We start from the raw sequence: 27,989 nt of genomic DNA on the forward strand, positions 1-27,989 counted from the left end.
ACAAGGCAGATCATGTGACGGCAAGGAGAGGGGAGATTAAAACTGGCAATTGTTCAGACAGTACTTTGATGCAAAATCCAATGTGATCAGCAGAGCAGCTGTCCTACTCTTTGCTGCTCTATTCCAAACTATTGTACGGCTGGGTCACTGAACTTGCAAGGTACAGCTAATAATACCAAACTGACATTGCCAAGTTTTCTGCAGTAAACCTTTAAACAGCTCAAAATGGTGTCCTGTGTTTTTAAAGTAGCTAGTATATGTTATTTCAATTGGGAAAAGTGACTTTAATATCCCATTCCTACGATTAGAATTTGTTTTAATATTTTCAACAAAACATCAGTTGGTATAGAATTGTAGATTTAAAATACCCAGTATAGACTAATATACCACAACGACCCATACAGAGATATCTAATTTTATTAATTTACTCAGTTCTAACTCATACAGTTATGAAAAACAAACAACAAAACGACTGTTGGAAGCTCAGAAATATTTACAGTCTCGCCTTGTTGTAGTGAGGTCAGTCTATGTTGTTGCACAGATTGGTTATGTTTGGTACCACAAAAAAAAAGACAGAATAACTTTTATATACAGAAAATAAAAAGGAAATAGTTCAAGTATCAAAATACAAAGACAGATTAAATAACATTTTATTACAAATCAGTCCCACTGCCATACATCACAATTAGCATAAAAGTGTTGATATTCAAACTGCCTATTACGAAGAATCTGCCTGCCTTCTTCAGAAGCAAGCATAGCAGAAAATCCTGCTGATAGACATTCATACTGATCATGCAAACAGAGGCAGTGAAGGAGTGAACTATCACCCAGCATTTTTATTTTCACAGGCAAAGTGAGGTATCATTAGATACCTGTCTGCAAGAACAGCACAGCTCACCGCTTGAAGCTGCTTTAGAATTCTTTCCCAAAGAAGGCTGGGCAGATTGTCATGTACCTCAAATTCAGGATTTTTCTCACAAGCTAAGAAAGTCTAAAGGCCAGTTTCTGTGAGCTGATACTAGTATGTAAAAATACAAAAAAAAACAACAACCCACCACTCTACAGGAATTTTGATTTTTATAAATGGATTTTTTATTCAAGAGATAAGCAGTAGCTCATCCATCGTAGCATTTATAAAGTGTTCTCATCTTGGATTCAATAAAGTAAAAATAAGTCTATAATTTTAGGTTATCCTTTTTTGAAAAGGCGTTCTAGCAAAAGCAGCACAGGAAGATGTTATTTCAGCATAAATGAATGCTTACCATAAGTGTAGTATTTTAAATGGACCGATAAACAGATTAAGTGCCAGCAATAGGTGGTATTCTTCTCTGTGTGCTATAAAACCTCACAGAGAGACAAAAGTCTCAAATATTTTGGAGTCTAGAAATGGCTAAAATCACTAGGAAAACTCAAGTCCAAAATGGCTTGAGTTGCCTTCTTAAAAGGAATGCTTAATCAGGAGATGCACCCATGGATATTGCTATGTCCATGTAAACTCAGAAAGGAAGCACCAAATTACTGGAAGAAGCATGTTGGAAGCTTTCAACATCTTTGTCAATATATTCTAAGGCTAACCATCCTTTCCTTCTTAGCAAAAATGCAATCTGCATTCTTTTAGAACAGACTTACTGGTACAGTAATATTTATACCAACACCAGCATATCATTTACATATGCATATAAAGGAATGTTATGTTTCAAGAAATTCATCTGTGAATTATTCCCAAATCCAACTATTTGGGATGCTACTTTTTCCTCCTATTTTTTAACCAAATAGAGTAAGACTAAATTACATCTTAGTGATACAGCAGTAACAAAAATTGAAGTAAATCACAGTGACAGGGTATATCAAACTATCATATTCACCGAAGCATTATTTGCACTTCCTCATATTTTTCTTGAATAGGATATATTTATTTATCACAGTCAGAATTGAAGCCAGTGTTCAAGACTGTGAATGCTTAAGATATTCATTTTCTAGTTCAGCTTCCATCTGAAGCATTCATTGTTAGTGGAATTAAGGAAATAAATTGTTTTAGCATAATGCCCATGATCTCCACTTTTTTATACTCTGTAATTGTTATTATAAGATACTTAAATTATGAACTTAAATCAGCATTCTTAAATTATCAACGTATAAAAAGTGCTAATCAGTGAATAATCTAAAAAATCTCAAACCACAGAGTACAATCCAATCACGTTTTAAATATATAATTACTTGATTGAGATGCGAGAAATCACAGTCGTTATTATAAATTGTGTGGAGGGAAAAATATTTTAACAAAACAGCTGTATTGCAGTTAAGTAGACTTACTTATACCAGGCTTCTGGTTAGTTCAAGAACTGACAAGAATTTAAATTTCTCTGATTCTTTTTAAATTAATACCCTTTTAAATTATTACTGTAACTATTAAGAACGAACAATTTTCAGACTAGGTGCTAGTACCTCAAAATAAATTTAATATTGCATCAAGTTGGGAATCTGCCTATTACTATTCCAAGCCAAGTATGAATATATGATTTAATATTCAGATATTGTAAAGCTATATTATAAGACAGGCATATTCATGTTTTGTTTTAGCAGTTATTGTTGTTCACTTCCATCAATGCTATGCTGAAACTGAGGATTTTACAATATAAAGAAAACAAAAACATTTCATGGCATCAGTCTTTTAACTGCAGAAGTTTCAGTTCTTTTGCTAAAAATGCATATTGCTTTTATCAGCTTGTGGCTTGGAACTCTTTTCACTCAACTCTGGAAGTCCTTAATGATCAGCCAAGGACACAACCCAGAGCCGGGTGTTGATCTTCATACCTCCAGGATTTCACTGCTTCTTAGAGCTCTGCTCATTTACTACATTTCCTTGGAGAAACGTGGTTGTCTGTAGTTCAGCTTGGCAGAAGGCAAACAAAATGGGGACAATATTAATGAAAAGAAAACTAGGGATTGAATGAGTTTATACATTAAAACACAACCAAGGGAAGTTTATACTGTTGTCAATGACTAAACCACAGATGTGAGAAATGTATGGTAATTTACATAAGGTCAGTCGCAGTAATTCTACAGTCTATGAATAATATGAAATGTCTGGATTATTACTGGAAAATTGGTTAGAGAGAACAAATTATTTGAAGGACAGTAGGCAAATGTCAGACATCTGAACAGAGTTGACCTTAGAGTTCATCTTGCAAAATAAACAATGTTTGGAGTTGTCCAAAATGGCTATTTAATTCCACAATAATAGCAAAGCTTGCTGCTTTGAAGGAAAGCATTCAGGGTCAGTGAAAAGCCAGTAATTTAAAATTCAATCTACCTTTGCATTCTTTGGTTTAAAAAAAAACCTAAATAAAATTTGTGTTGAAAAGACATAAGAAGTCAGATACTGTTTACTGGCCTGCCTGGAGAAAGATAAATTACAAATATTTTGAAAACTCCAATGTGCCTGAGATGCCGTACATTTAGGAATATTCTGTGTAAAATCTGGATATATTTTCTTCTAAAAGGTTAACTGTGTTTAATACAACATTAACATGCCATCTGTTTTTTCTATTATTTGCCTTGATCTTATAATTTATCAGCCTCTGATCCTTATTTATAGCAAGTAGTGTGTATCTTTGTAAGATGCAATCTAATTAAAGTTCAGGAAATGTGATTAAACAGTTAATCGTAAGTAGTTGCTTAACATGAACAGAAAGGTCTAACAGTAAATCCTACACAGACTGATCAGAAATACTTGGGAGAGCTGAAACATTCCTGTTTAACATTATCTATATTAAGTCTGACTTCTAGGAAAAAAGAAAGTGCTTAATAGGGGGAATCATGGTGCCTAGTTCCCTTTACATTATACCATACATTCCGGTATCCAGAAACAGTAAAGAATGTGAACAGGATTCATTCTAGAAATCAGGTGAGCAAGAGATTTGCAAACAATATCACAGTAATTAGTGTCTTTTGAGATGACAGGTAAAAGAATGCTACATGGAACAGTTGTGCCCATGTCTTAGTATGGAGATATAAATCTCGATTACAACAGTATGTACACAAGGGAACAAAGTTGTAGAATCATCCAGTAACAAGAATGTTAAACAGAAAAGCCCTATGGAGTGCTAATTCACTCCATATTCACAGTGTCAACATGCAGAGAATATCAAAAACACCAGTTGATTTTCCCAAATCCATATATTGAACTCCCACAGGCTTCATTTCTCCCATCTCTCAAGATATCTAAAAACAGCTGACTCTCTCAATGTGTTACCCTTGTTTCCTTTAGGAGAATTCACAGTGTTCAGTAGAAAGTGGATACAAAAAGCTGTTTAGTCTATGATAATCCTATGCTGCTGCCTCTGGTGGCACCATGCCTAGTGCCAGCAATGGGGGGGAAAGGAAGGTTTAGAACAGCAGGCAGATCAAACTGCAAAGGCACAGTTAGACTGGTTGGATGTAGATTTGTTTTCAGAAGATAGTAGTCTCATACTTAGTGCTGAGGGTCCTCTTGGAATCCTGCTTGGGCTCTACCACCCAGGATACACCAGCATGGGACTGGGAGTCTTGGTCCTCTTCAGATGGCTCCAGCTAGAAAACATTGGAAAGAAAGAACATTTCAGGCAAACTTCTTTCTTTGGAAGTATGAAATTAGGTGCATTTTTAAACCAATGTAAAGAGACCGACAGATTTGGAATGAAGATAGCTAGTCTGGCATTTAAACATAATATGTGTACATGCATATGGGATATATGTAGTCATCAGAAAAATCTGTATCAGATTTCCATCAAACAAAAATAGCAATAGCTCATTTCAGAATATGAGCAAGTTATATGAACAAGTTAAATTTTGTTGAAATGTAATTACGATCTAGTTGCCCGTCAGTAAAAAATAATATTGAACTGATTTTTAAGTAAAACATTCCTACTTACTGTACTCATATATTTTTATAGTTTATTCTCTATCAACAGACCTTTTTTTGCCTGCCAAACTGAATCTGATGAGTCCAAATATTGTTTACTGCACACTTCTCAAAATCTGCCTTACATAATGTAAAGTGGAATTCTTAATCCAGAATGGAAGAAAGAGCATCAAAGCTAAGATAAAGAAATGAAGGAGTCTGAAGGAGATTTGGTGCCCTTAAAGAAAAAAGGTTCATAACTAGAAACTTGACTTCAAGAAGGGTAAAGACCTTAGTTCCTGGACTAACAGACTGCAGCGGTAGGTAGGAAGGACGGTGTGTGGTACAGGTATGACAGTAACAACAGCGACTATCAGAAGGGCCCGGCACCTGAGGAACGGGAGTAAGCAAAACACAGAAGGTAAGAAAGGACAGCAACCAAGAAAGAAACCTCATGGGTTAGAATTCCAGAAGATTTATTTTCTTGTTAGATTAACAAAGACTATTAATGGGATAATCTTGGAGTATTGAAGAACAGAAAGGATTTGTGTGTTGTTAATTATGTGTTTCTGTTGTTCCTGTTGGAGGATGGCAAGCTTGAGAGAACAATGGTGCTTATATACATATAAAAGCATTTATATTGCTGACATAAAAGCCCAAGTAGTTTTTCCAAAATAAATAGATTCATGTTAAAGGGAAGTGTAGATATGCCTGAGCAACAGCAATTATTAAGAAAAATATAATTTTACAGCACAGATATTATAAAGATATCATTTTTACTTAATATTTACGATTTTTGTGACTTCCCACGTTACTGCAAATCAGCAATTTCATGCGGTTGTTAGGAAATGTGAGACATTACACTAAGAGTGGATTAATATATCCACCTCATCAGGTCACAAGCTGAGAAAATATGCCAATGATCAGTAGGTCACTTCCCCATAAAGCTTTTTAGAGAAAGCATTTCTACTCTGCCACTGTTAATAATATACAGTAATTAATGGAAGCCAAGGACAATCTGTGATCGTATTCCCCGTTCTCAAATTATATGCACCAAGTAACTAACAAAACCATATTTTGTATGGGCAGATATTTTTAATTTATTTGTTTTTAAAACAAACATTGACTCTGAATAATGTTCACCTTCTGCAGTAATTTATATTCTTTCTATTCTTTGATGACTAACTTTTTAGAAGTGGGGTAAATATTTCATATTTAAAATATTTCCAGTTTGAATCTGAATTTGAAGTTGGATGCCCCAAATAATCTGGACCTGATTTCAAACTTGAAAGAGGCTTTCAAACTCAAAATGCTCAGAATGGCTTGAACAATCTGCCTTAAAATTCTTTCAAGCACAGAAATACTTTTATCCCATAAAGCTTCAAGTGGTCAAAGGGTAGATAAGGTATTTTGGAAGTTGAAAAGCTACAAAACATGGGGAGAGGGTGCCAATTTTAATATTACATTTTTTTGGACATTCCCCTCCCAAGAAAAATACATTGTGGGTTTCCAGACATGTTCAGTGGGTTATGAGATAGTACTAAAAGAGCTTGAGTGCCACAGAGGGCCCACCCTTGCTCTAGACCAGGGGTCCCCAACACCCGGGCCACAGAGCGGCACTAGTCTGCAGCCCGCCAGGAATTGGGCTGTGCACGTGAGCAAAGCCCCATCCGTGCATGCGAAGGATCCATCCAGTGCATGAAACCATGTGCCCCTGGTCTGTGGAAAAACTGCCCTCCACGGAATTAGTCCCTGGTGCCAAAAAGGTTGGGGAGCTCTAGAGCATTTGCTGAAATAAAAGATTAAAAAATAACAGTTGTACAGAAAGTAGATTTAGAAATATATGTTTAGACAAATTTAAGTACGTGCATAGTTCTACAGGAATGGACAAAAGCATGTGATATACATACTGCTGACTTTCTCATGCTGACACGAGGTTTAGGCACTGGTTTTGAAGATTTTGTTTCTATCATTTCTGCAGTCAAAACAGCTGGAGATTTTGATTTTTGAGCTTGAAGGGCCAACTGGTAGGCTACTTCAAATGCTTGCCCCAATGTCAAAATGATTTCATATGTTAGATTCTTGGAAAAAAGAAACAAAATATGAACAATATTTAAAAATACAGGAAATCTTATATTTTACTGGGGAATCTTTGAGTCTTAAATCTGATATTCATTATCAGTTTTATTATATTCATTCAACTAAAAAAGACACATTAGAAACATACATAGTATATGGATCCTGCATATTGTTAGTGACCAACAATAAATACATAAAATAACTAAAAAATTTCTCCTACTAAATTTGTCTTAATCCTGAACATCCTCCACACTGCAGAGGGTCTTAATCCTGAAGATACTCTACAATGGATCTTCTATTATTAAAAGTGAAACAAAAAACTAAGGTACATCTCCAAGGAACTGACTAAATGTTATCTTATGGAATTAGCCACCGTATAACATTTGGTTTCTTTAATATGAAATTTCAGCTAACCAATTACCTTGGTATTTAACAGTAAGTTCCTCTTTTCAGTAAATGTAAAATGCATGTAAAATCCTCCTCAAAGAATGGGTTATTGAAAGTATTGCAAGATTATTTCAATATAGGAATACTATTATATATTTTACCTAAAGTAGAAGGGTATATGAGAGAATTAGCAAGAATTTCAATTATAGAGTAATAAAAAATATGAATACTAATTTTGTTCATACACATCTGTTTTGGGATCTCCTGAAATCTGAAATTTTTGTGTGGATATATTTCACAACATACTATTAGAGAATTCTATATGAGGAAAAATAAATATCAGCCTAGGTTCTTAAACAGCATTTCTAATGCTATCAAACTGAAGGACATATATTTGCTGTGTTAGGTTTGGCAGACACTCCACTATCCCTAAAGTCAGCTGTTCAATTCTGTTGAACCAGCCTACATTTCAGCATATCATTTGCTGAATATAGTGATATTTTTATAGAAAATAGATGTCCACATATGGGAGGAGGTATGCACGGGAAGGAAGTGATAATGTTGTAAGCCTCTCCCCTCCCCTGAGTCAAGTACTTGCATCAGAAAACAAACAAATGTGGAAGAGTGAAGCTTATATTGTGATGCTCCTGCATGCTTATTATTTTTGTATTATGGCTTGCAGTAAATACCTATGGACAGAAATCGTATCTGTCTACTCTGAGCACTTTGGGATTTGAATTTTTTGATCAATATGGATGAACAGCACCATCAAAACTGATTTCCACCAGCCAATCAATTCCAATAGGACTCAATTAAAAGGGTTGCATAAAATATAATGAGATATTATTTCTGAGGGTGTTTTTATAGGCCATTTTAGATTATCTTCTATATTAAAATTCAATCTCCTGTTCCAAGGAGACCTATTGCTGTACACCCTGACCATCCCTACCCTTGTGAGCAGAGTAAAGTTGCAACACCTCTGGAGGAAACCTGGAAGAGCTATTTTTGTGTTTACAAAAGAAAGCCCTGTAGGTTTTTTTTTAAAAGTTTCAATATAAGAAGCAAATTTATTTATTTATTTATTTATTTATTTATTCAACTGAGTCCCATAGGACTCAGGGCGGTTTACAGGGCAATTAAATATGATGTTCACTGATAAAATTTTGTTATTTTATATCCCAATCTGATTGCAATTGATTTCCTACATGTGAGAAAGAAGCAGAGAGAGAGAGAGAGAGAGAGAGAGAGAGAGAGAGAGAGAGGGAAGGCAAATGACACATGCGTGATGATGACATCACACAAATGCTGAGAGTTGTTATTCACCTTAAATGACAACTGGCAGTACATAAATGGCATCTGTGTGATGTTATTACATATGTTGCCAGTTTTTACAATTGCTTGTTATGTATACATTAATGGGACTTGAATAAAGAGCATATATTGAGAAAAATATTTTGTCATTAAACTTACAAAACTAAAGAAACTTTCTTTTCATTTTTAATACTGAAAATTATTTTTGAGTATTATGTTTGAAAGTAGTGACAAAATATATTGGCCCCACAACGCATGCTTGATTCCTTCATATGCAGAGACAGTTTAAAGAGATGGGCCATATATATTACTTATATTCTTGCATTCTATCACTTGGCATTTACTTCCTGTTCACAGAGGATTTCTTTCCAGCCCAGTGACTTACAGATGAACATCATTAAACAGAATACAAAGTCTCTGTAAAAAAAAACAACACTGATTGTTATATTACTTACTACATCAATGGTACTGAAGACATGACAGTAGTGGTGACTAGTCTGCAAATCCTTGGTGATATAGGCAAATGTACAGAGATCATCTGGGTCTTGGGCAGCACAAGAGATGTTCCGAATTTCATGTTCAGCAATTACATTCTGCCATACATAAACAGTTGTTTTACTCAATTTGTATAGTAAAATTACCACAAGTAAATAAATCACACACTGCTCACACTGAAATTTGCCTTCTCCTACAAACCATTGATCCCTTTAGTTCAATATTGTCTACATTGCAAAACTACACTTGTAAACGTAGATGTTCAGGAGAGACTAGGTTCCCAATTTTATTGTGTAGTGGCCCCGGACTGGACTTGGGACTTCAGCACATTTTGCTACCAATTACTACCATCAAGGTAACCTAGATATGTAGTTGAGATCTCCTTTTTGTGGCACAATATGCCCAGGTGGAGGCTGCATATGACTTCAGGGTAGAAGCAGGATGCGGTAGCTTGAGTTGCCTAATAGCTGTGCAACTACATCAGAAAAAAAGAAGTAGCACTTGATAAAGACAAATCAATCTGACAATCTCTACAAAAAATATGTATGTTTGTACAGGTAATCCCCGAGTTATGAGTGTTCATTTAACACTCGTTCAAAGTTAGGTGATGAGCGCCCCCTAGTGCTTACAAGCAAGTCCCGAAATTACAAATATTGCAGCATCACGGCAGTCGTTCGCCCTTACGAGTGACCGCAGTGGCTCTGCAACATTCACCCTGATTATTCCCTCCCTCCCCACCTCAGCCTGGGTCTCCCTAGGCACCAGACCTTCAATACTCACCCTGCAAAGATTGAGATCCTTCAGTTTCTTGGCTGTTCCAGGCCTTCAGTGTGTTCGCAGAGAATGGAGGCTTAAAGTGGGGCAAGATCTCACACTACTGATCTCGTGTGATCTCATGGTACTTTAGGCCTCAGTTCTCTGCAACAGAGAACGGAATGGAAGCTGGGAGACATTTCCCCGTGCCTCCAGAGGCTGGATCGGGGCTCTGGAGGCCTTTTCCAGGCCACTGTGGCCCGGATTTGAGGCCAGGGAACACTTCCGATCAGGCCTGGAAAAGGCCTCCGGAGCCCAGATCAGACCGCAGGGGAGTTGCGGAAGCATTCCCTGGCCTCAAATCCGGGCTGTAGCGGCCTGGAAAAGGCCTCCGAAGCCTGGATTGGGCCACGGGGGGGGATCGTGGAAGTGTTCCCAGCCTCAAATCTAGGCGGCAGTAGGAACCGCGGCAGAGAGAAGATGGATCTTTTCCAGGTGAGTCTAGTGCAGAAGGGAAGGGGAAGCATGTGTTACCTTAGTGGGTCGGGGAGGCCTTGGGGGCCTGTTCCAGCACTAAGTCCTCCATGGCCTTCCCCACCTTGAGACACCATGTTCGCTTAACCAGCCATGTGCGTTTTAATGAGCAAGGGTGTGATCTCGAACAAGATTCACTCTATGAGTTTTTGAGTTACGAGTGGAATGGGCAGGCTCCGTTATACTGATAACTCAAGGACTACCTGTGTTTACCTCCCATCTCAGCGCAGGGCTACAATTGTGTCAGAATACTTTGTCTTTCTAATGATCAGGCCTGAGGATTTGCAGAATAGATTGATATTATGTTCATGTTAGTGCAGCACTATCATTTGTCACTTAAGGCTGGAATACTAATCATGAACACAAGGATTTTCTTACCTTGTTAGCAGCATCTATAAACTTCACTCCTTTATAAGTAATAGATAATATTATTGTTGGAGTTTTCTTCATATGCTCAGTTGATTTCTTTATAAAAGAGAAAAAAACCAATTAATAGACACAGATTAAATAATTTCTCAAGAATAGAGTCCATGTGCACAAAGGATTTCAAACTTTCAAAGTAATAGTTTCACAAATTAGATATTTTGCAATAGTATTTTATAGAGCTGCATTTCTGAGATCTGGAATGCAGTGAAATATTACATAATAAAAGAAAAAATCTAAACTCTTGAGTTAAAAATGCTGAAAATTAGATTATAGAGAACACTGACACACAAAGAAACTAAAATGGAGTGACAGACTGTAGCATATCATGAGACAAAACGTCAACAGAATTTTGCAATTCTTTTAGATATTGCAGTTGACCTGTGGACTAGGGGGGAAAATAATAATTTCCTTTTCTAAACTTCTATGACTATTATTAAAAACACTATCAAACCTTTGCACAAGTCAAATAAAAGAAATAACATAAAATACTGATTCAAAGCACTGATTCAACTTCCCCCATTAGGGCATTTGCAAGTAGATGCTGTTAATCTCCCAGCAGAGATGAAGAAAAAACATCAATAATGGCTAAACTACAGTTCTTTTGTGAGACAGAAATAAAATATTAGCAAAGTGGCAGTTGAAAAAGATTTTCCATACAAGCCCACCATAATTCAGATGAAACTAGAATTTAAATCATGTTGCAAATCTATATCAAATACTTGCTATTTCAACTCAAACCAAAGATGCTGGCCAGAAATACTGCAAATGTTTTGGTTGAAATTATTTTCTACCAATCAGATTGTTGAAAAATTAACTTGTACAATCAAGGGGGCTACGAAGCTTGCAAAGAATATTTATGCCAAAATTTTAAGTAGCAGCACTTCATGTACCTTTCTATAGAAATTAAAACAGATTCTAGTCTTAATGGAGTTGCAAGATGCCAGAAACTTGTAATAAAGCCATTAAAAATGTAGTCTGGATAATCTTGGGAGAAGTAAAGATAATTACAGATCTGAGAATCAGCGCCAAACGATTCATAACCTGTGCTTGAAGATCCTTTATTGCTGCTGGAACACAACTGTTACAATTTGGGTTTTTAAAACAATGTCACAAGGGACCAGGGCTTGGAAAGAGACTTCAAAATACTTTAAAAGTTTATATTGAATCTGTGAAATAGTATGGCCAAGCGGTAGCTTAGGATAATGAATACTAAAAAAAAATTGCATTTAATAAGTTTAGTCTACATCCTGAGCAGAATCTTCAATTGTGGAGTTATACATTACATAATTTATTTTTCCTTGGTGTCAAAATAATTTTTATAAATTCCATGCTTACCCTCATTTTTGCACAGGCATCCTGTGTAGATTCTGTTCCTCGAAGATCTTTGATTAACATGGAGCCCAGATACTGTTTAAAGCAGGAAAATAGTAAGCACTTGACAGTGTAATTATTTGTACATATAAGGTCAGCACAAGGAAACAGAACAACTCCATGAGTAGGCCATAGTGCTTTATTGTTATTCCTCTGTTCAGAAGAATCTTGCCAGACTAACTGCATTCTCTTGGGAACAGGCAGGTAAGAGCTTCAAGAGCTGGCCTCCGAGGCTTCCTCTCACAGAGACTCCCAGTTAGACTACTTCGTCATTTCTCCCTCTCCTCTAGCTGGAGATTCTGCCACATCAGCTGAAATTAACTTTGTAAGCTTAGTAAACCTAACTTGACTAAACTAAGTAGCAATCAGTAAAAATTTATGAGGACCACAAGATCATGAACAGAGCACAAGAATCAAGAATATACTTACATTGGCTTCATACTCACAGGACTCAAATATAAGTTTCTCTGGCTGATGCTGCCAGTGCTGGACGGGCGCATAGGGAGTTGCCAGACTAGGAGGTCTGAGTGTAAGCTTTGATTCACGATGTTCCTCCTACAACACAAATAATTGTTCAAATCAGAACTTTTCATTAGGAACTAGTTAATAAAGAAAGAAACCAAACGGATTACATACATTTCAAGTCATGTATTCCAAAAAAACCTCTATATCTAAATATAACTACACACACATCTCTTTATGTATATAAATGTCTACAGCTTTGCAAAAAGTATATAAAAATAATCACTAAAATGTTTAAAATTGTTACTTAAAGGCTTGGTGAAAATCAGGATTTCAAACACTTTTCAGCAAAGTATGAAGTTACTTTATGAAATTCTTAAAATTTTCAAAGATTCAGGCTACTGATGAAAACTCCACCCAGAGTTACTCTGTGGTAAAATGGAGGGACAATAAAATTTATAAGCAAACTAAATAAATTAAAAAGTGTAACTGCTAACTTAGCTGGTGCTGTATATGTCCTATGGAAGGAATTGTTAAAAGTCCTGTTTTGAGCTCTATTGCTTTACAGAATGGATCGAGATAGGCTAATTTGACAAACTGTAGTCACAGTTTAACAACTTTTTAACAACTGTTACTTTAACAACTGTTGTCTAAAACATACATTCGTCTGTGATCACATAATACCTGGTCCCTGTGGTGAACTATAATTGTCTGTGGCACAGTGCCAGTGCCAAACAATACAAGATATGGAGACAGAAACTGGCTTGAATTAATTGGCTACTCCACTGGAGGAAAAAGAATCAATCATTCCCATCCCCAGACACAGTGTCAAGAAAATATTCAGAACTAGTCACACCCCTCCCCACACATCCTTTTTGGAAATACAGATTATTGCTGTTGTTTTTACAGTGAATGTAGTCATATTCTCCAGCCAGAAAAACTGATACAGATACTGCACTTTTTCTATGAAGGTTGCTGCTCTGTAGTATAACTGTTTTTTTTCTGCTACTTAAAGTATAATCTCCAAAGATAAACTATCAAAATGATTTCAAGGGATCAGAATCTTCTGACCTGTGTCCTAAACTTCTCTGTTCTTGGATAGGATGCAATATCATGGATGTTCTCGTGTCTCTTCTTCCCAGCATCTTCCAAAGGCAGCAGGAAATCTGCAGACCTCCCTGTGCAAGAGTCACTCTGACTCAGAGGTGAAGATGTCTGGGATATCAAATCCTGGCACTGAAATTCAAGAAAATGACATTTTTAAAAAACTGTTGTTTTCTTGATTATTTTCAAAGTCTCTTGTATGCATACCAAGCAGGTCAATGTCTCTATAAGTTTTATATTATGATTATTACCATTATTAAAATACATACGCAACCAAGCCATCTAGGCTTTCAGTGGCTTGTAGCAATATAAATTATATTAAAACATCCATAGTTAAGGGGGAAAAACACACCAATAATATCACAAAACATTAAAATCATTTTCAAAACAAATCAAAATGATCAAGAACCAAAAAATACAAATTGAAATATTGAATTATTAACAATAATTCATTGAAGATGCTTCAGGAAAACTTGGTCTTCTGCAAAGCCAGAAGCTTTCTGGTCTCACCCTTTCTACTTCTCTGACCCAGAATGCCAGTAGAACTTCCTCCTGTCTTCAGGAAGTGCATTCTAATTAAGTAAGCAGTCCTGGAATTACCTTGGTTCCAAATCATATAGTTTCACAGATCAAAATTAGCACTTTGAATTCCACTTCCTAGTGAGATTTTTTTTAAAGAAAAAATATTTGTTTTGTAGACCTTTCTTAGTTAAAAAAAACACAACCATGGTGCTATTCTTCATAGTTTTCTAAACTATTACTGAGCAGACACTGAGGCATGAAAACTCACTCTTAGTTGAGAGAACCTTGGTGGCTTCTGTGGGGGTTCCTCATATGGTCTGTCTGCCAGAGAGGCTATTATACGCTTACGGTGGCCAAGAAGATTCACCTTGAGTACCTGGAGAGAAGAGCAAAGTTAGCATAGGTAAAGGTAAAGGTTCCCCCGCACATGCGTGCTAGTTGTTTCCAACTCTAGGGGCTGGTGCTCATCTCCGTTTCAAACCTGAAGAGCCAGCGCTTGTTCGAGGACGTCTCCGTGGTTATGTGGCCAGCATGACTAGACGCCAAAGGTGCACGGAACGCTGTTACCTTCCCACCATAGTGGTCCCTATTTTTCTACTTGCATTTTTACGTGCTTTCGAACTGCTAGGTTGGCAGAAGCTGGGACGAATACCGTATATACTTGAGTATAAGCCGACTCGAGTATAAGCCGAGACCCCCAATTTCACCCCCCAAAACTGGAAAAAGTTATTGAGTCGAGTATAAGCCGATCCGCCGTTCTGCAAGCCTCCGCCGCCGGCGGAGGCTGGATCCGCGCTCTGCAAGCCTCTGCCGCCAGCAGAGGCTCGATCCGCCATTTTGCAAGCCTGAATACACAGGAATACCCTGTGTGGCCGCGGCTCTCGGGGAAGCCCTGGCTGTCCGCTTCCTCGCTCCACGCTGCCATTCGGGGCCCGCGCGTTCCCCGGGCAAATCGCGGCGCCCAGCAGGCGAGGAAACACGCCCGCTCCAGTCGCCCCCCCTTCCCTCAGGAGACGCGAAGCAAGTGACCGCCCGGAGCTTACCGAGGACTTGCGCGCGGCCGAGGCTTCGGTGCTTCCAGGATCGCGCGCACCTCTCCCAAGCCGCCGCCGTCCGGAGACCTGCCGAAGTTTGGGGAGGTTTGGGGAGGTACGCGCACACCTCCCCAAACCTCCCCAAACTTCGGCAGGTCTCCGGACGGCGGTGGCTTGGGAGAGGTGCGCGCGATCCCGGAAGCACCAAAGCCTCGGCCGCGCACAAGTCCTCGGTAAGTTTTTTTTGTTGACTGGAGTATAAGCCGAAGTGGAATTTTTCAGCCCAAAAAGTGGGCTGAAAAATTCGGCTTATACTCAAGTATATACGGTAACAGGCGCTCACTCTGTTATGCAGCACTCGGGATTCGACCTGCCAAACTGCCGACCTTCTGATCGACAAGCTCAGCATCCTAACCCACTGAGCCACCGCATCCTTCTTTAAAGTTAGCATATACTGTTACAAAAGATTCTCATCTTATGGCTCTCCACCCTTTCTCCCAAACAGTTACAGTGCTAAGGTTTATCCTAACACAGTGAATGTCCAAATTTTGATCTAAACTGCAATTCAATAAAGTATCAACTTACATTTACTAATTCTAGCTCCCATAGGTTTTTCACTGAGTCTATAGAGCTATAGCCACTCGACAGAAATGACTGAATGTAATCTTGAAGCCCCAAGGAATCAAGCCACGCAGGAACTGAAGGTTGAGTTCCATCATAGCCTAGAGATTTCACCTGTAAAGAACACAAAGAATAGAACATTATTACTGAACAACCCTTAAAACATTTTAGATATTTCAATGTGATTGTTAGATTGCATTCAGCTATGCAAGGCTTTTTAAACAAATGGTATCAATAATTTGTACTAAGTGGAAATAAATCATTGGGCAAATGATTTAGTTTAATTGGATCTCAGTGGCTCTTCCCTTTTTCCATTAAGTATAGATAGAGTATCAATTTTGGAAGGCAAAATTGGTGGGAAGAGGTTTAATGCCCATATGTTAATTTTCTATTCCAAGAAAATTATTAGCTATTCCAAATAGCTTTCACATCAGACATACACATATTTTTCTGTTCAACACCTCTCTCTCTACAATTTTTTTATAGAAAAAGGGCAATCAGTGTCATGCACTGTTTAGTTAGTCACAGAGTTCCCTTAACAACCAGAAGTCAAATTGATTTTAGGCCATAAAAATAGTAAAGGGGAGAGGCAAGATGCCACTCTCATTAGTGAGACTGTCACTCTAATTTTAAAATCTACAGTCAAATGTACTTCTTAACAGGTCCAATGGGATCAGAGCCTGGAGACACCTAGTTTGGGTATAATACAATAGTGCCCCCCTAAAGTGTGAATGGAAAAGAAATTAGAAAATGTTTATACCATTTCACAATAGTTGTGATGGTTGTAACAATTGCTTTTAACTCTGGAGTAAAAATAGACTTGGAAGATATTCCTTTATCTTTACAAATAATCTAGTGAACCTAAAGAAACTCACAATCTCTCTCTCTCTCTCTCTCTCTCTCTCTCACACACACACACACACACACACACACACACACACACACACACACACACACAGAGAGAGAGAGAGAGAGAGAGAGAGAGAGAGAGAGAGAGAGAGAGAGAGAATCTCTTCTTTGTCAAAGTTTGAGATATTACATCTTTGGAACTGAATGCAAGTGCATTTCCTTTTATTAACAATAGCCTTCTGGAATTCAAGGAAAACAAGCAGATTTGTGCAATAATACAATATACTTTAGTACTACCTAAGAACTAGGAAGTTGCCTAAAATTGCTGAAAGAGGAAGCAATTTTTTTGGGGGGGGGGTTTCTAAAGGAAAATCTGGATCATAAATTCTTCGTAAGAATTGCCATGTTCCCAAATCTGATATCATCATATGTTGCTTTGAAAGTTGGATCTACAGAAATATTGGAGGATTTGGGGTTCTAAAGGAAAATCTGGATCATAAATTCTTCACAAGAACTGCCATGTTCCCAAATCTGATATCATCGTATGTTGCTATGAAAGTTGCGCCTACAGAAATATTGGAGGAAAGGATAACAACCGCAAAGAATGGAAAATTTAAGTATGTTTGTGTGTTGGGGCAATTACTTCTTATATTATTTTCTGCCAGTCTTCTGGGCAAGCTATGTTTGAAGATACCCTGTTTTCCAGCTCAGTTAATGCAAGCTACTGCAGTGGTTCAGGAAACAGACACACAGAGACACAGTTTTAGCTTCCAGCAGTCTTCCTTTTTAGGTAAATGTCTATGGTCATGCATTCTAGTTCTAGTTATTTTATGAACAAAATTCCTACCATAGAAGACTATTTAGAGTGAATGATACGATTTGTTACTATCTCTTATTTATGCATTATTTTCAAAATATACCTTTTAAGCAGCAACAACTTTTTATTGTATCCATTAACTCCATAAGCTGTGTATAGAGTTGTATAAGAACCTATTTGATTCTCCAATTTAGTCCAGGCGTGCTGTCTCAAAAAGCCTTGATTGAAGAAGGTACATGACAATCTCTTTAAGATTCTACACTGAATAGATGGAATTCAGCTTTCCCCCCAGTCCTGTCTTGTGCAAACTAATCTATATATATATACCAGCACAACTGGTAAAAATCAGGTCATGCCTTTAAATTTCCCTAAGTTTTCTTAGAAAAGTGATTTAGCTATTATACTATACTAATTTGCTAGCTAGTCCCAGAATATCATAGATAGAGCACTGTGTTTAATTCTACAAATTGCTGACCCATTCCCTCATGGATACTGGCTTTTACTATCTTTTCTAGATTATGTATAGCCTAACTATATAAGCCTAACTTCATACCCAGGGTGCAAAAATCACAGCTGCTATTTAGTGAGAAATTATTTAGTGAGAAATTAAAAACTCAAGAGAAAAATCCCACTTATGACAGTTAAAACTTGCCAGCACTCATCTCTTGGAAACATGTTCTTTCAGTCTATTCCACATAAGAGAAACTTTTCTAATGGCCCTTAACGAAAAGGTATAACTTGGCAATTCACAACAATTCAACCAGAGAAATATTCAGTGTTGTCATCTGATGCTTTGCTACAACGCCTAACATGCTGGGCTTGTCGACTGGAAAGTTGGCAGTTCAAGACCCAAGCATCACATGATGGGGTGAGCTTCCATTCTTGCCCCAAATCCTGCCAACCTACTAGTTCAAAAACATGCAAATTTAAGTAGATAAATAGGTACCACTTAGGTGGTAAAGTAATAGTATTCTGTGCACCTCAGTATATAATCATGCCAGCCACATGACCATGGTAGCATCTTCAGATAACGCTGGCTGCCTAAGCTAGGAAATGGAGATGAGCACCACCCCTTAAGAGTTGGACACAACTGGACAGGGGGAACTTTTACCTTTACAATACTTTACAATTTGACCTCCCACATAAAAGAAATATCTAGTTCTTCTATGCTTTCTCAAAAAGGGACAATATTGAATAAACAGGTTACCACAGTGTTATAGTGAGACTGGAGAAATGCAATTTAAAGCCCCCACCCATGCTTGAAGCTCAGAGTGATCCCAGATCTGAATCAAAATATTAGGATGCTTTGAAATTAAGCTGAAGCCTATAAGAAAGTAGCCTGAAGTCTACAGATTGCCCCCTACCTGTCATAATCATAAATGTATTTAAGTTTAACATGTTAAATATTTAACATTATTTGTAACATACTTTTTCTGTTTGGGGGTTTTATTCATTTTTTAATGTGTTTTACTTTCACTTTCTAGTCCATCAACCAAAATAAACTCTATTATAACGTTTAAGAAATGCCTTGTGGTTTTCTATCCATCATTATACTGACATGAAAACATTTTTTCTGTATATAAAAATAGATTATTATTTTAACCTTAGGAAGGGAACGTGCTGCTTGGAGAAGTTTTCTGCGATGTTGTGGATCACTAATGCCAATTTCCCGAAGGTCCTGATCTTCCATAACATTACATCCCTACAGAGAACAACAAAAAGAAATATTTAGAAATACAATTCTGCTTTAGACCAATGCAGGACTTGCTATGAAACATAGAATTCAACTTCTTGAAAACCTTAAAAATACAGCCATAACAATGAATATTATGACAAGCTTAATATTCTATTTAGATACCACCAGTAACATTGAAAATAAGGTATTAAAAGACAGAGACATATAATAAATGTTACATAGTCTAATAAAAGACAGAAGGTTAAATTTGAAATATCTCAGCAGTGCTTCTCATCCTTAGCAACTTTAAAATATGAACTCACATAAGTTCATAAGTTGCCAAGTTTAAGAAACATTGTACTACTCCAGCAGTCCCAAACTTTAAACTGCATTATCAACTAGTTGCCTATCCTGAATTATAGGGTTTATTATTGGATTTCTTCTATTAAGGGAGCATAATCCTGGTGGTCTGCACAAATACCTTTTGGACTGACACAAAGAGAAACAGTTTATAAGAGATTATGTAATAAACAACACATTAAAACTGGGATAAACACCGGAAAAGAATCAGTCCAGACTTACCATTTCTTGGGTCAGTATTAAATATTTATTTTGACGAATAGGAAACTGTAAAGAAGTTATAGAGAGCCGGTTTGGTTTAGTGCTTAAGACACCAGGCTTTTTTTTGCAGAGGCACCTGGCAATGTGAGGCTCAGCTTTCTTATAGAGGCTGCCTGCCTCATGGCAATCTCTTGCTGTTCTGCAAGCAGGTAGTATTCTTGCAAGCCTGCAGGGGTCTCCATTTTTAAGGAGAATCAATATGTTTATGGAGTTTGTGGAGCCTCCTTAAAAACTGGAGCCCCCTATTTTATGATAAAAATACCTCCCTACAGAACATCACTGAGGTTGGGAAGAAGATATGGGCAACGTGAGAGTAATGAGTTGTCAAGGTAATAATTTAATAGCTAAACAGCTTATGTAATGATGTAATGTAAAGTAGATGATGCAATGATAGGAATGACTCAGCAGGTGTCTGTATCCCTTTAAGAGCCTGAGTATAAAGGGGAAGGCTTTTGCTGCTGTGTTCTCTCTTGTCCATTTCCTGCTGTAACTGCTGTGTGTTGGAGTTTGCTGTATTACCATGTGTATATTTTGTTCCTAGTGTAGATAGTGTAATATAAACCACCATTTAATACAAACCACTGTTTGCTGTATTTACTCCTGGGTAAATAAGACTGTGCATGCTCTGACATTAGTAAATGAGAAAACTCAGGTCACCTTATTTAACTTGTATCCAGAGGTATACAAGAACTACAAAAATAGAAATTTGAATTAAAATTCCTGGAAAAGCTTCTACTACCTAAATATGCTGGTTATACCATAGTGACTGCTGAAAAGAAGACTTAAGGAATTTCTTGTAAAAGATGAGACAAAGCAGTGCAAATGAAGTTGAAGTAATAACATGCTTTATCTTCCTAGGCTCAAAGGTTTACAGGACAGGGATTGTATCCATGTGATAAACTAGGTACAATATTAAAGTGCAAACAAATCACACACTGACAATCCACTAAGCCACCGCATCCCTTTTACAAAATGCTTAGGAATGACAAAAAGTTCGCTGCATCTATTTGGCCTAAGGCAGTAATGCATGTATAGATGGTTTTGTGAGTGATGGAGATTCTCGCTTTGAAATATGATTCACTTTGAACGGTAAAATTGCAAGCCATTTAGCATTTTATACACCACTGGCCAGTCATCTGTCAGCACAGTAAGAGGGAAAACACATTTTTAAGAGGTAAAAACATTTATTCTAGTGATCCAATATTGAACTAAATATAGCTTCTTTTTTGAACATTATATTCTAAATATATTTCACAAAAGCTTTAGATGTTACATTAATCAGTTCTTCCATTTTTATTATTTTGATTGTTTTGAACATTTATGTTATTTTATAAGCACATTGTTATATTTAATCAGCAAAAGAAAATACATACACATTTATACATATATACATATACATATACATATACATATACATATACATATACATATACATATACATATACATATACATATACATATACATATATATATATATATATATATATATATATATATATATATATATATATATATATATATATATATATATATATATACATATATATCAGCATTAGTAGATTAATGCAAAATTAATAAGCAGAGCAATTTCAGGGAAAAGATGGAAAATAAACCAAGGAAAACAAAATAAACAACTGCAAAAAAGTTAACTAGCTCCAACTGTATTACAAATAGTCTTCACTGAATGACCATAATTGGGCCTGAAATTTTGTTTGTATGTCTGAGTGTTCAAATTGAGTCACATGAAATGACTCAATTTTTATTGAGACACCACAGTCATTAAGCAAACCACATGGTCTTTAAATAAACCACACTTAAAGCAAATCCAGTGTATCCAATGGGCTGGGGTTTTTGCCATTTTCTGATAGGAAAAAGTCACAAATCATGGTCATGTGAACACAGGATGCTAGAACCAGTTATAAATGCAACCCGGGTGCTAAGTTTTATATGAAGAAGACCTATGTGGTAGCATACTGTATTATATAAAATGTTTCAATTTTTGAATTTTCATTACAATACCTTTTAGTGAAGCATTTTTGCAGGTACGGTTTCTAGGTATTGGCTTATTATGACATTTAAAGCCATCTCCATACTTCACTATACAATACATCTGGGTGTTGATTGTTGGTGGAAAGGTGTTTTTATGTCCAGATGAGCATAGATTAGCTCCAAAATTAAGATCAGACCATCAATCAAGAAGCAAACAATACCCCAACCAAGAAACTGCCATTCAGGTTAACAGTAAATGGCTCAACCAATTGCCATTGGGGCAGTAACACATCCAAGACCACTCTCGCTAACACTAACATAGCAAACCACTAGAATATAACTGAGGGAAAACCACATTCCTTACTAGCGTTGTTGATGTGATCTAGTTTGGGTAGTGAAATGTCTGCATAAAATCTATGAAGCTCAGAGAGCACCCAGGATCCATCATTTCAATCCTGAGCTACAAATAGTCTCCTTTACTGAATTGCCAATATTTTTTATTGCCTGGAGTAAACTTTGAATTACAGTGGAAACTTAGGGCAACCACTGCAAAGGATTGAAGCACAGGTGTTAATGTTTGTGGCATCTAGCACCAATTACCCACATAGGTCACTGCATTTTGTACTAACTCTATTTCTCAATGGTCTTTCAAGGATGCCTCATGTAAAATGCATTGCAAGAGTTCAACCAGGAGATTAAAATTTATAACTATGAAAATCCTCAGAACAACCATTACCCACACGGCACATTTTATTGTGAAAACTTAAAATCAGATTTGCACAGATGGAAAGCTCTGGATTCTTTTACTATCCCAATAACTTTAGGACCAGAGGTAGATGTTCCATTGGTGTAAGTAAAAAATTGTTTATAAGCCTGCACTTTGTGAGAGATTGGCTAAGTAAACTGGTAAAATACTGGACTGAAATGACAAATGTAATTTATAGTTCATTGTATGACTACGCAATTTGATGAATTGTTTCTACTAAAACACAGCATCTGAATTAGCCTTTCAGGCCTCTGAATAAAAGACAATATTACTGTTTGATTTTATCCCCTCATAGTGTGTGAATTTTATACAACACATAGGAGGCTAGCAAGGTATTTCTTTCTTTTCCCTAGTACATTTGTTACCAATGTTATCCATGAATGGGAGAGGAATGTGCTACATTACAAAAACCATTCTCCCATGTTATGGGAGTTTCCCGATACTCCCGTGTAACACCTCTTCTCCGTGAGCTGCATTGGCTTCCGGTTGCCCTCCGGGTGAGATTCAAGGTGCTGGTAATGACCTATAAAGCTCTGAATGGCTTGGGTCCGGATTATCTAAGGGAACACCTGCTGCCGGCATCAACTTCCCATCGTCCTGTGCGCTCCCACAGGGAGGGCCTTCTCAGGGTGCCGACGGTTAAGGAGTGCCGGCGGGTGATCCCCAGGGGGAGGGCATTCTCTGTGGGCGCGCCTGCCCTTTGGAATGATTTACCGGTGGAGCTTCGGACCGCCCCCGATCTGCGTACATTTCGCCGGGATCTGAAAACTTGGTTTTTTGATCTATCAGGCCTGGACCGAAGGGGTTTTAGCTTTTAATATTGTTTTAATTGTTGGGCTTAATTAATTTAATCTATTTTAATTTATACTATTTTTATATCATATTTTATGTTGCCCTGTAAACCGCCCTGAGTCCTTCGGGAATAGGGCGGTATAAAAATTTAATAAAATAAAATAAATAAATAAATAAATAAATAAATAATTCTCGTCCTAATCTGTCTGTAAAAAACATAGTTCTTCCGTAGCATTGAGAAAAGGGGAACTGACTGTTCCTTTCTTTGATTCCAGAATTTAATTTTCCCACATACTATATGAATTGCCTAATTTAAATGGACTATGAATGATCTGACCTATTCATTACTCTCTAAGATCAAACCAAGGACTATTCACAGATTATGTTTCATGTTGAGAAACGCAGTAATTGCTGCAGAAACATCACTCTCCATTTGGTTACATCTATCAGAAAACCATAAGGTTCGTAATATGCAATATTTACAGAGTATTATGCAAAATGCATTTTACACAATCCTCTTGCCTTTTATACCAATTATTATTTTTTGATTTTAATCCTTTTGGAATTTTGAAAATTAACACTGAAATTAGTGGAGTGTAATCTATTTTAATCTCAACATAAAGCAGAATATTTCAAGAACTTCTTTCTGATTTTTCTTGTAAATCTACAAAAAAAACCCTCTTGCTGACTCCATGTTGATATAGTTAGAAATTTCTCAACATTAAGAACAAAATATACACATATTTTAGGCAATGTTATCTACAATGACAAAAAATGAACTATGTTTTATCATTCTATGAACAGAACCTAACTTAATTTATATTATGGCTGAAGCAATTAGCTTAATAGCCATCTGGCAAAATGAAAATCATTACTCAATGTACTTAGCTACCTTATATATCAGTGAGATTTAATGTAACTTCTTTGTGCCAGTCCTTTAGAATTATATAACTCACTATTTAACAAAACCTTAAAAAATTAGACTGACAAAATATGAAACAAGGGACCATAACTTTCCATAACATTTTCCCCAATTTGGCTTAAGGTATCAGTCCATAAAGTACTTAATATTTGTTAATTATGGTTCAATAAAAATCATTTTAAAAGGATATTATGGTTCTTTTATGAAACCTATTAAGAGTATGGAGAATGAACACTTTGGTCAACAGTAGCATCTATAATAAATGTCTCAAATATGGGCAGTTGGGATCCATGTCCAGATTCATGCAAGAAAGAACACCAAAGACATGAAAGTGAGTAGAAAATCCAAGGTTAGGTTTGTGTAATTCTTCACTTGTGTTTAGTTCTACTTTAAATATCTGAAAAACGTAGAAACGCCAATTAGAATTTTCAACAAATTTTTATTTAAGAAAAAAGAGAGGGCTAAAGTAACTAAATTGAGCTGGTGCCTTCTCACTTTGTGCACAGGAATCAAAATTGTTACCCAAGTATTGAAAGTTCACACTTGGATTTCTTAAGAGAAGGGGGCATTTCCTATTCCTAATCTAGGGCTATTAAAAAAATAAAATTATATATATTCATAATATATATGGAGAGAGAGAGAGAGAGTTACTGTGCACATTTTTACACTATATAACAGCCTCCAAAATGCAGAGAATTTAAGTATATTGTTCCTGCTATACTTAACACAATATTTTTTTATGAAAACCAAAAGAATACAGTAATGCAGACTATATATATAGCATCCCAAAGTTTTTTAAAAAATTTAAAGATTACTTGCTAGGACTAGCAAACATCTTTTCAGGTTTCAGCACAAATTATAACTAGGAAAAGTGCATGTGTATGTATGTGTGCATGTGTTAATAGGAAATATAGTCTTCCATTCATTTTTATTAAAAAAAACCTTAAATATTCAAAAGCTTTCCTCAAGTGCTGAAGTGGGAGATTACTATAACAACTGGAGTCTTGATAAACATGTGTGCTCTAAAGCTAAATACACTAGAACAATAACTGAATTTTAAAATTAATTTAAATGTTAAAAATTTAAATACATGCAAAAGTTTTATAGACAATAACCAAACTTAGATGTCCTTCTCTAACATCTCTTCAACTATCCCAATTTTGGCACAATTATCAAACTTCATGATACAACCAGAACAGTCATAAACAAAAGAAAATATTTTCATTCCAGTATGCTTATCCAATTGTAACTGGATAATTGGAAGGCAAAACCTTGAAATAATCTGTTACAACACTAGCAAATAATACTGCATTCTGTCCCTACTACTTTCTAAAGTGATGGATTGACCACAGAAATACCCAAAATTAAAGCAGTGTTCTGCAAAATATTACAGTGTAATCTGGGTTTGTAGTTAGACTTCTGTTTCTCAGTTTCAGAACTAATTAGATGTTTTTGAGTAACGAAGAGTTTTACAAGTGGATATCTAAAAAATTCAGGAAATTTATTTTGGGCTTCCCCATGAAACCTACTGAACAAAGAGAAATGTATTTTCTAACTTGTTTTTTCCCCCTAAGTAATTCAGAAGCCTCTGTTTCAAAGATGGAATTTCACTAGATATATTCTACACTGAAGGACTTGCAAATGTGTATTTTATATACTGAAGATTGATAATTCACCATCTCACAATACTTTCCCCATGGTTAAATGTAAAAAAAAATGACAGAGCAATTATATTAAGTCATGTATCTCCCAGTAAATCTTCATTTCTGTTGTGCCAATGAACGAGTACAAATTATCCAGATGCTGATAACTAACGTTCAGCAATATCAACTATACAAATGACATTCTGTTTTAAGAGAAGAAATGAATACCAGTGCAGATAAATTGTGTATTTTTTTAATCTTAATTAAGATGGCTAGGGCTAAAGCTTCTTTTCTCCCAATAATGTTGTTCTTAAGTAGTAGGCTTAGCAATAAAGACAGAATTTTTTAAAAAAGAAATATATTCACATCCGCAGTAAGTGTATACAATATACTGGAGATTAGATACATTTGTTTTCATGGTATGTGGTACATATTTTAACATTGCAGGCATTTACCAACAAGCAACTAAGTCTATAAATGAACATGGCAGTAAAATATATATTCTCAAATTGACGGAGTGCTGAAATTGCACTAAGATATGAGTACTTTACGGGTTGAATTACTTCAGATATGTTTCGATTAGGCATCTCCATTTAAGGTTACAGCTCAATTCTCCACATGTACTACTTTCTAGATGTCTATGCAACTATCCTTACTGAGAATTACTCTTGAACATCAAATGTACAGGACAAATCCACACTCCAAAAAGGAAAGTCCAGCATTTATCGTCAGGCTGGACTGTTCAAACTTTTTAATCTGAGAGCCAAACATCATAAAAATATCCCTGTAGGATACTTTTCTGTATCGATTTGAATATATTTTTCCAAAATCACTGGACTTGCTCAACAAAACCCTTTTCATAGATTGTCACATAGTTACTCACCAGGAAGTGGACATCATCGAAGCCATTGAGAAGCAGTTTACTTTCGTACTGCTGTAAGCCGATGGACTCCAGCCACTCCCCAACACTCTGCTCCAGCATCCGTGAACCTGATGAAAGAGGAATCGGCAGACGCTTGAAAAAGGAAAACCCATAAAGGCGGTAGCAGCGGCACTCTGAGGAAGACAAGTGGCATTGCCACATCATCGTCATTATCATAAAGAAGCCAAACCAGGGCCAGAGCACAATTAGATGGCAGACAGCTCCTCTTCCGCACACCAACCATGAACAATAAGCTTCTGTCCTGTTCAATCTAGAGTATTAATTAGACTCTCAGTTAATTACTTAAGACTCAGAATCCATGTTGTTTATAATTGTCCTCTGGTCCAAGCATTACATGCATTGATTTCCTGGCTTGAGTGTGCTCCTCACCAGGTGTACGCATTCCAAACCTCACAAGAATCTTGGTCAGCTTACTCTTTCATCTGCAGGGGCTGTAAACTTTCCAAAGCATCATTTCAAGCCAGAGCTAGGAGTAACAAGAACATCCAGCTCATAAATACATTTAGCCCAGCAGACGCATTCATGCAACTTCAACTTGAGATGCATTACTTCAGATTCATTACCTTGTGCAATAGTAAGGAAAACCGTTAGCACTGGAGATGCAAAGCAGTTAGAGAGAAAGTAAATCTTCATGCAGTTGAAAGAAACAAACAGACACAATAGGAGTTCGGAAAAGCAACATCAGCCAGATTAATGAGCAGCTGTCCAAAGAAGACATGCAAGACAACACACACACACACACGCACACACACACACTGCAGTAGAAGAATAGAGACTTATACTTTTTTCCCCCCAACAGTCCCGAAACAGGCAAACCATGATAAGAGTTCTTCTTTGTTATTTTATTACAAGGAGCAGAGGCATGATTGACAAGCCTAAGCTCAGAAGTCCTGCCACTGCCACTTTACTACTTATCCAGATATATGACATTTTGACAGCCTGTACTGATTGAACTGGGCTGGGAATCAGCACCAACATTCAGTTTAGAGCA

At 36.6% G+C, this 27,989-nt stretch overlaps 1 protein-coding gene across 6 annotated transcripts in view; it reads right to left on the reverse strand.

Moving 5' to 3' along the window:
- Positions 1 to 401: 401 nt before the first annotated feature.
- The window catches only part of ANKS1A (ankyrin repeat and sterile alpha motif domain containing 1A), a 138,750-nt gene continuing 111,162 nt past the window's right edge, over positions 402 to 27,989 (reverse strand). For 3 of the 6 annotated variants that reach the window (XM_081324516.1, XM_081324515.1, XM_081324513.1), the window contains 11 exons: positions 26,939 to 27,045; positions 19,251 to 19,349; positions 15,946 to 16,095; positions 14,595 to 14,702; positions 13,772 to 13,936; positions 12,668 to 12,793; positions 12,203 to 12,274; positions 10,820 to 10,906; positions 9,115 to 9,252; positions 6,793 to 6,963; positions 402 to 4,572 (listed from right to left, as the gene is read on the reverse strand). In XM_081324516.1, coding sequence (XP_081180642.1) covers positions 4,453 to 4,572; positions 6,793 to 6,963; positions 9,115 to 9,252; positions 10,820 to 10,906; positions 12,203 to 12,274; positions 12,668 to 12,793; positions 13,772 to 13,936; positions 14,595 to 14,702; positions 15,946 to 16,095; positions 19,251 to 19,349; positions 26,939 to 27,045 — 1,343 coding nt within the window. In that variant the 3' untranslated portion in view covers positions 402 to 4,452. Of the gene's footprint in view, positions 4,573 to 5,173; positions 5,273 to 6,792; positions 6,964 to 9,114; positions 9,253 to 10,819; positions 10,907 to 12,202; positions 12,275 to 12,667; positions 12,794 to 13,771; positions 13,937 to 14,594; positions 14,703 to 15,945; positions 16,096 to 19,250; positions 19,350 to 26,938; positions 27,046 to 27,989 lie in introns of all 6 variants that reach the window. The other 3 variants (XM_081324511.1, XM_081324512.1, XM_081324514.1) reach the window with 3 other exon arrangements.

This window comes from Vipera berus, assembly GCF_964194415.1.
Source record: "Vipera berus genome assembly, chromosome: 3".
NCBI classification, from domain to species: domain Eukaryota; kingdom Metazoa; phylum Chordata; class Lepidosauria; order Squamata; family Viperidae; genus Vipera; species Vipera berus.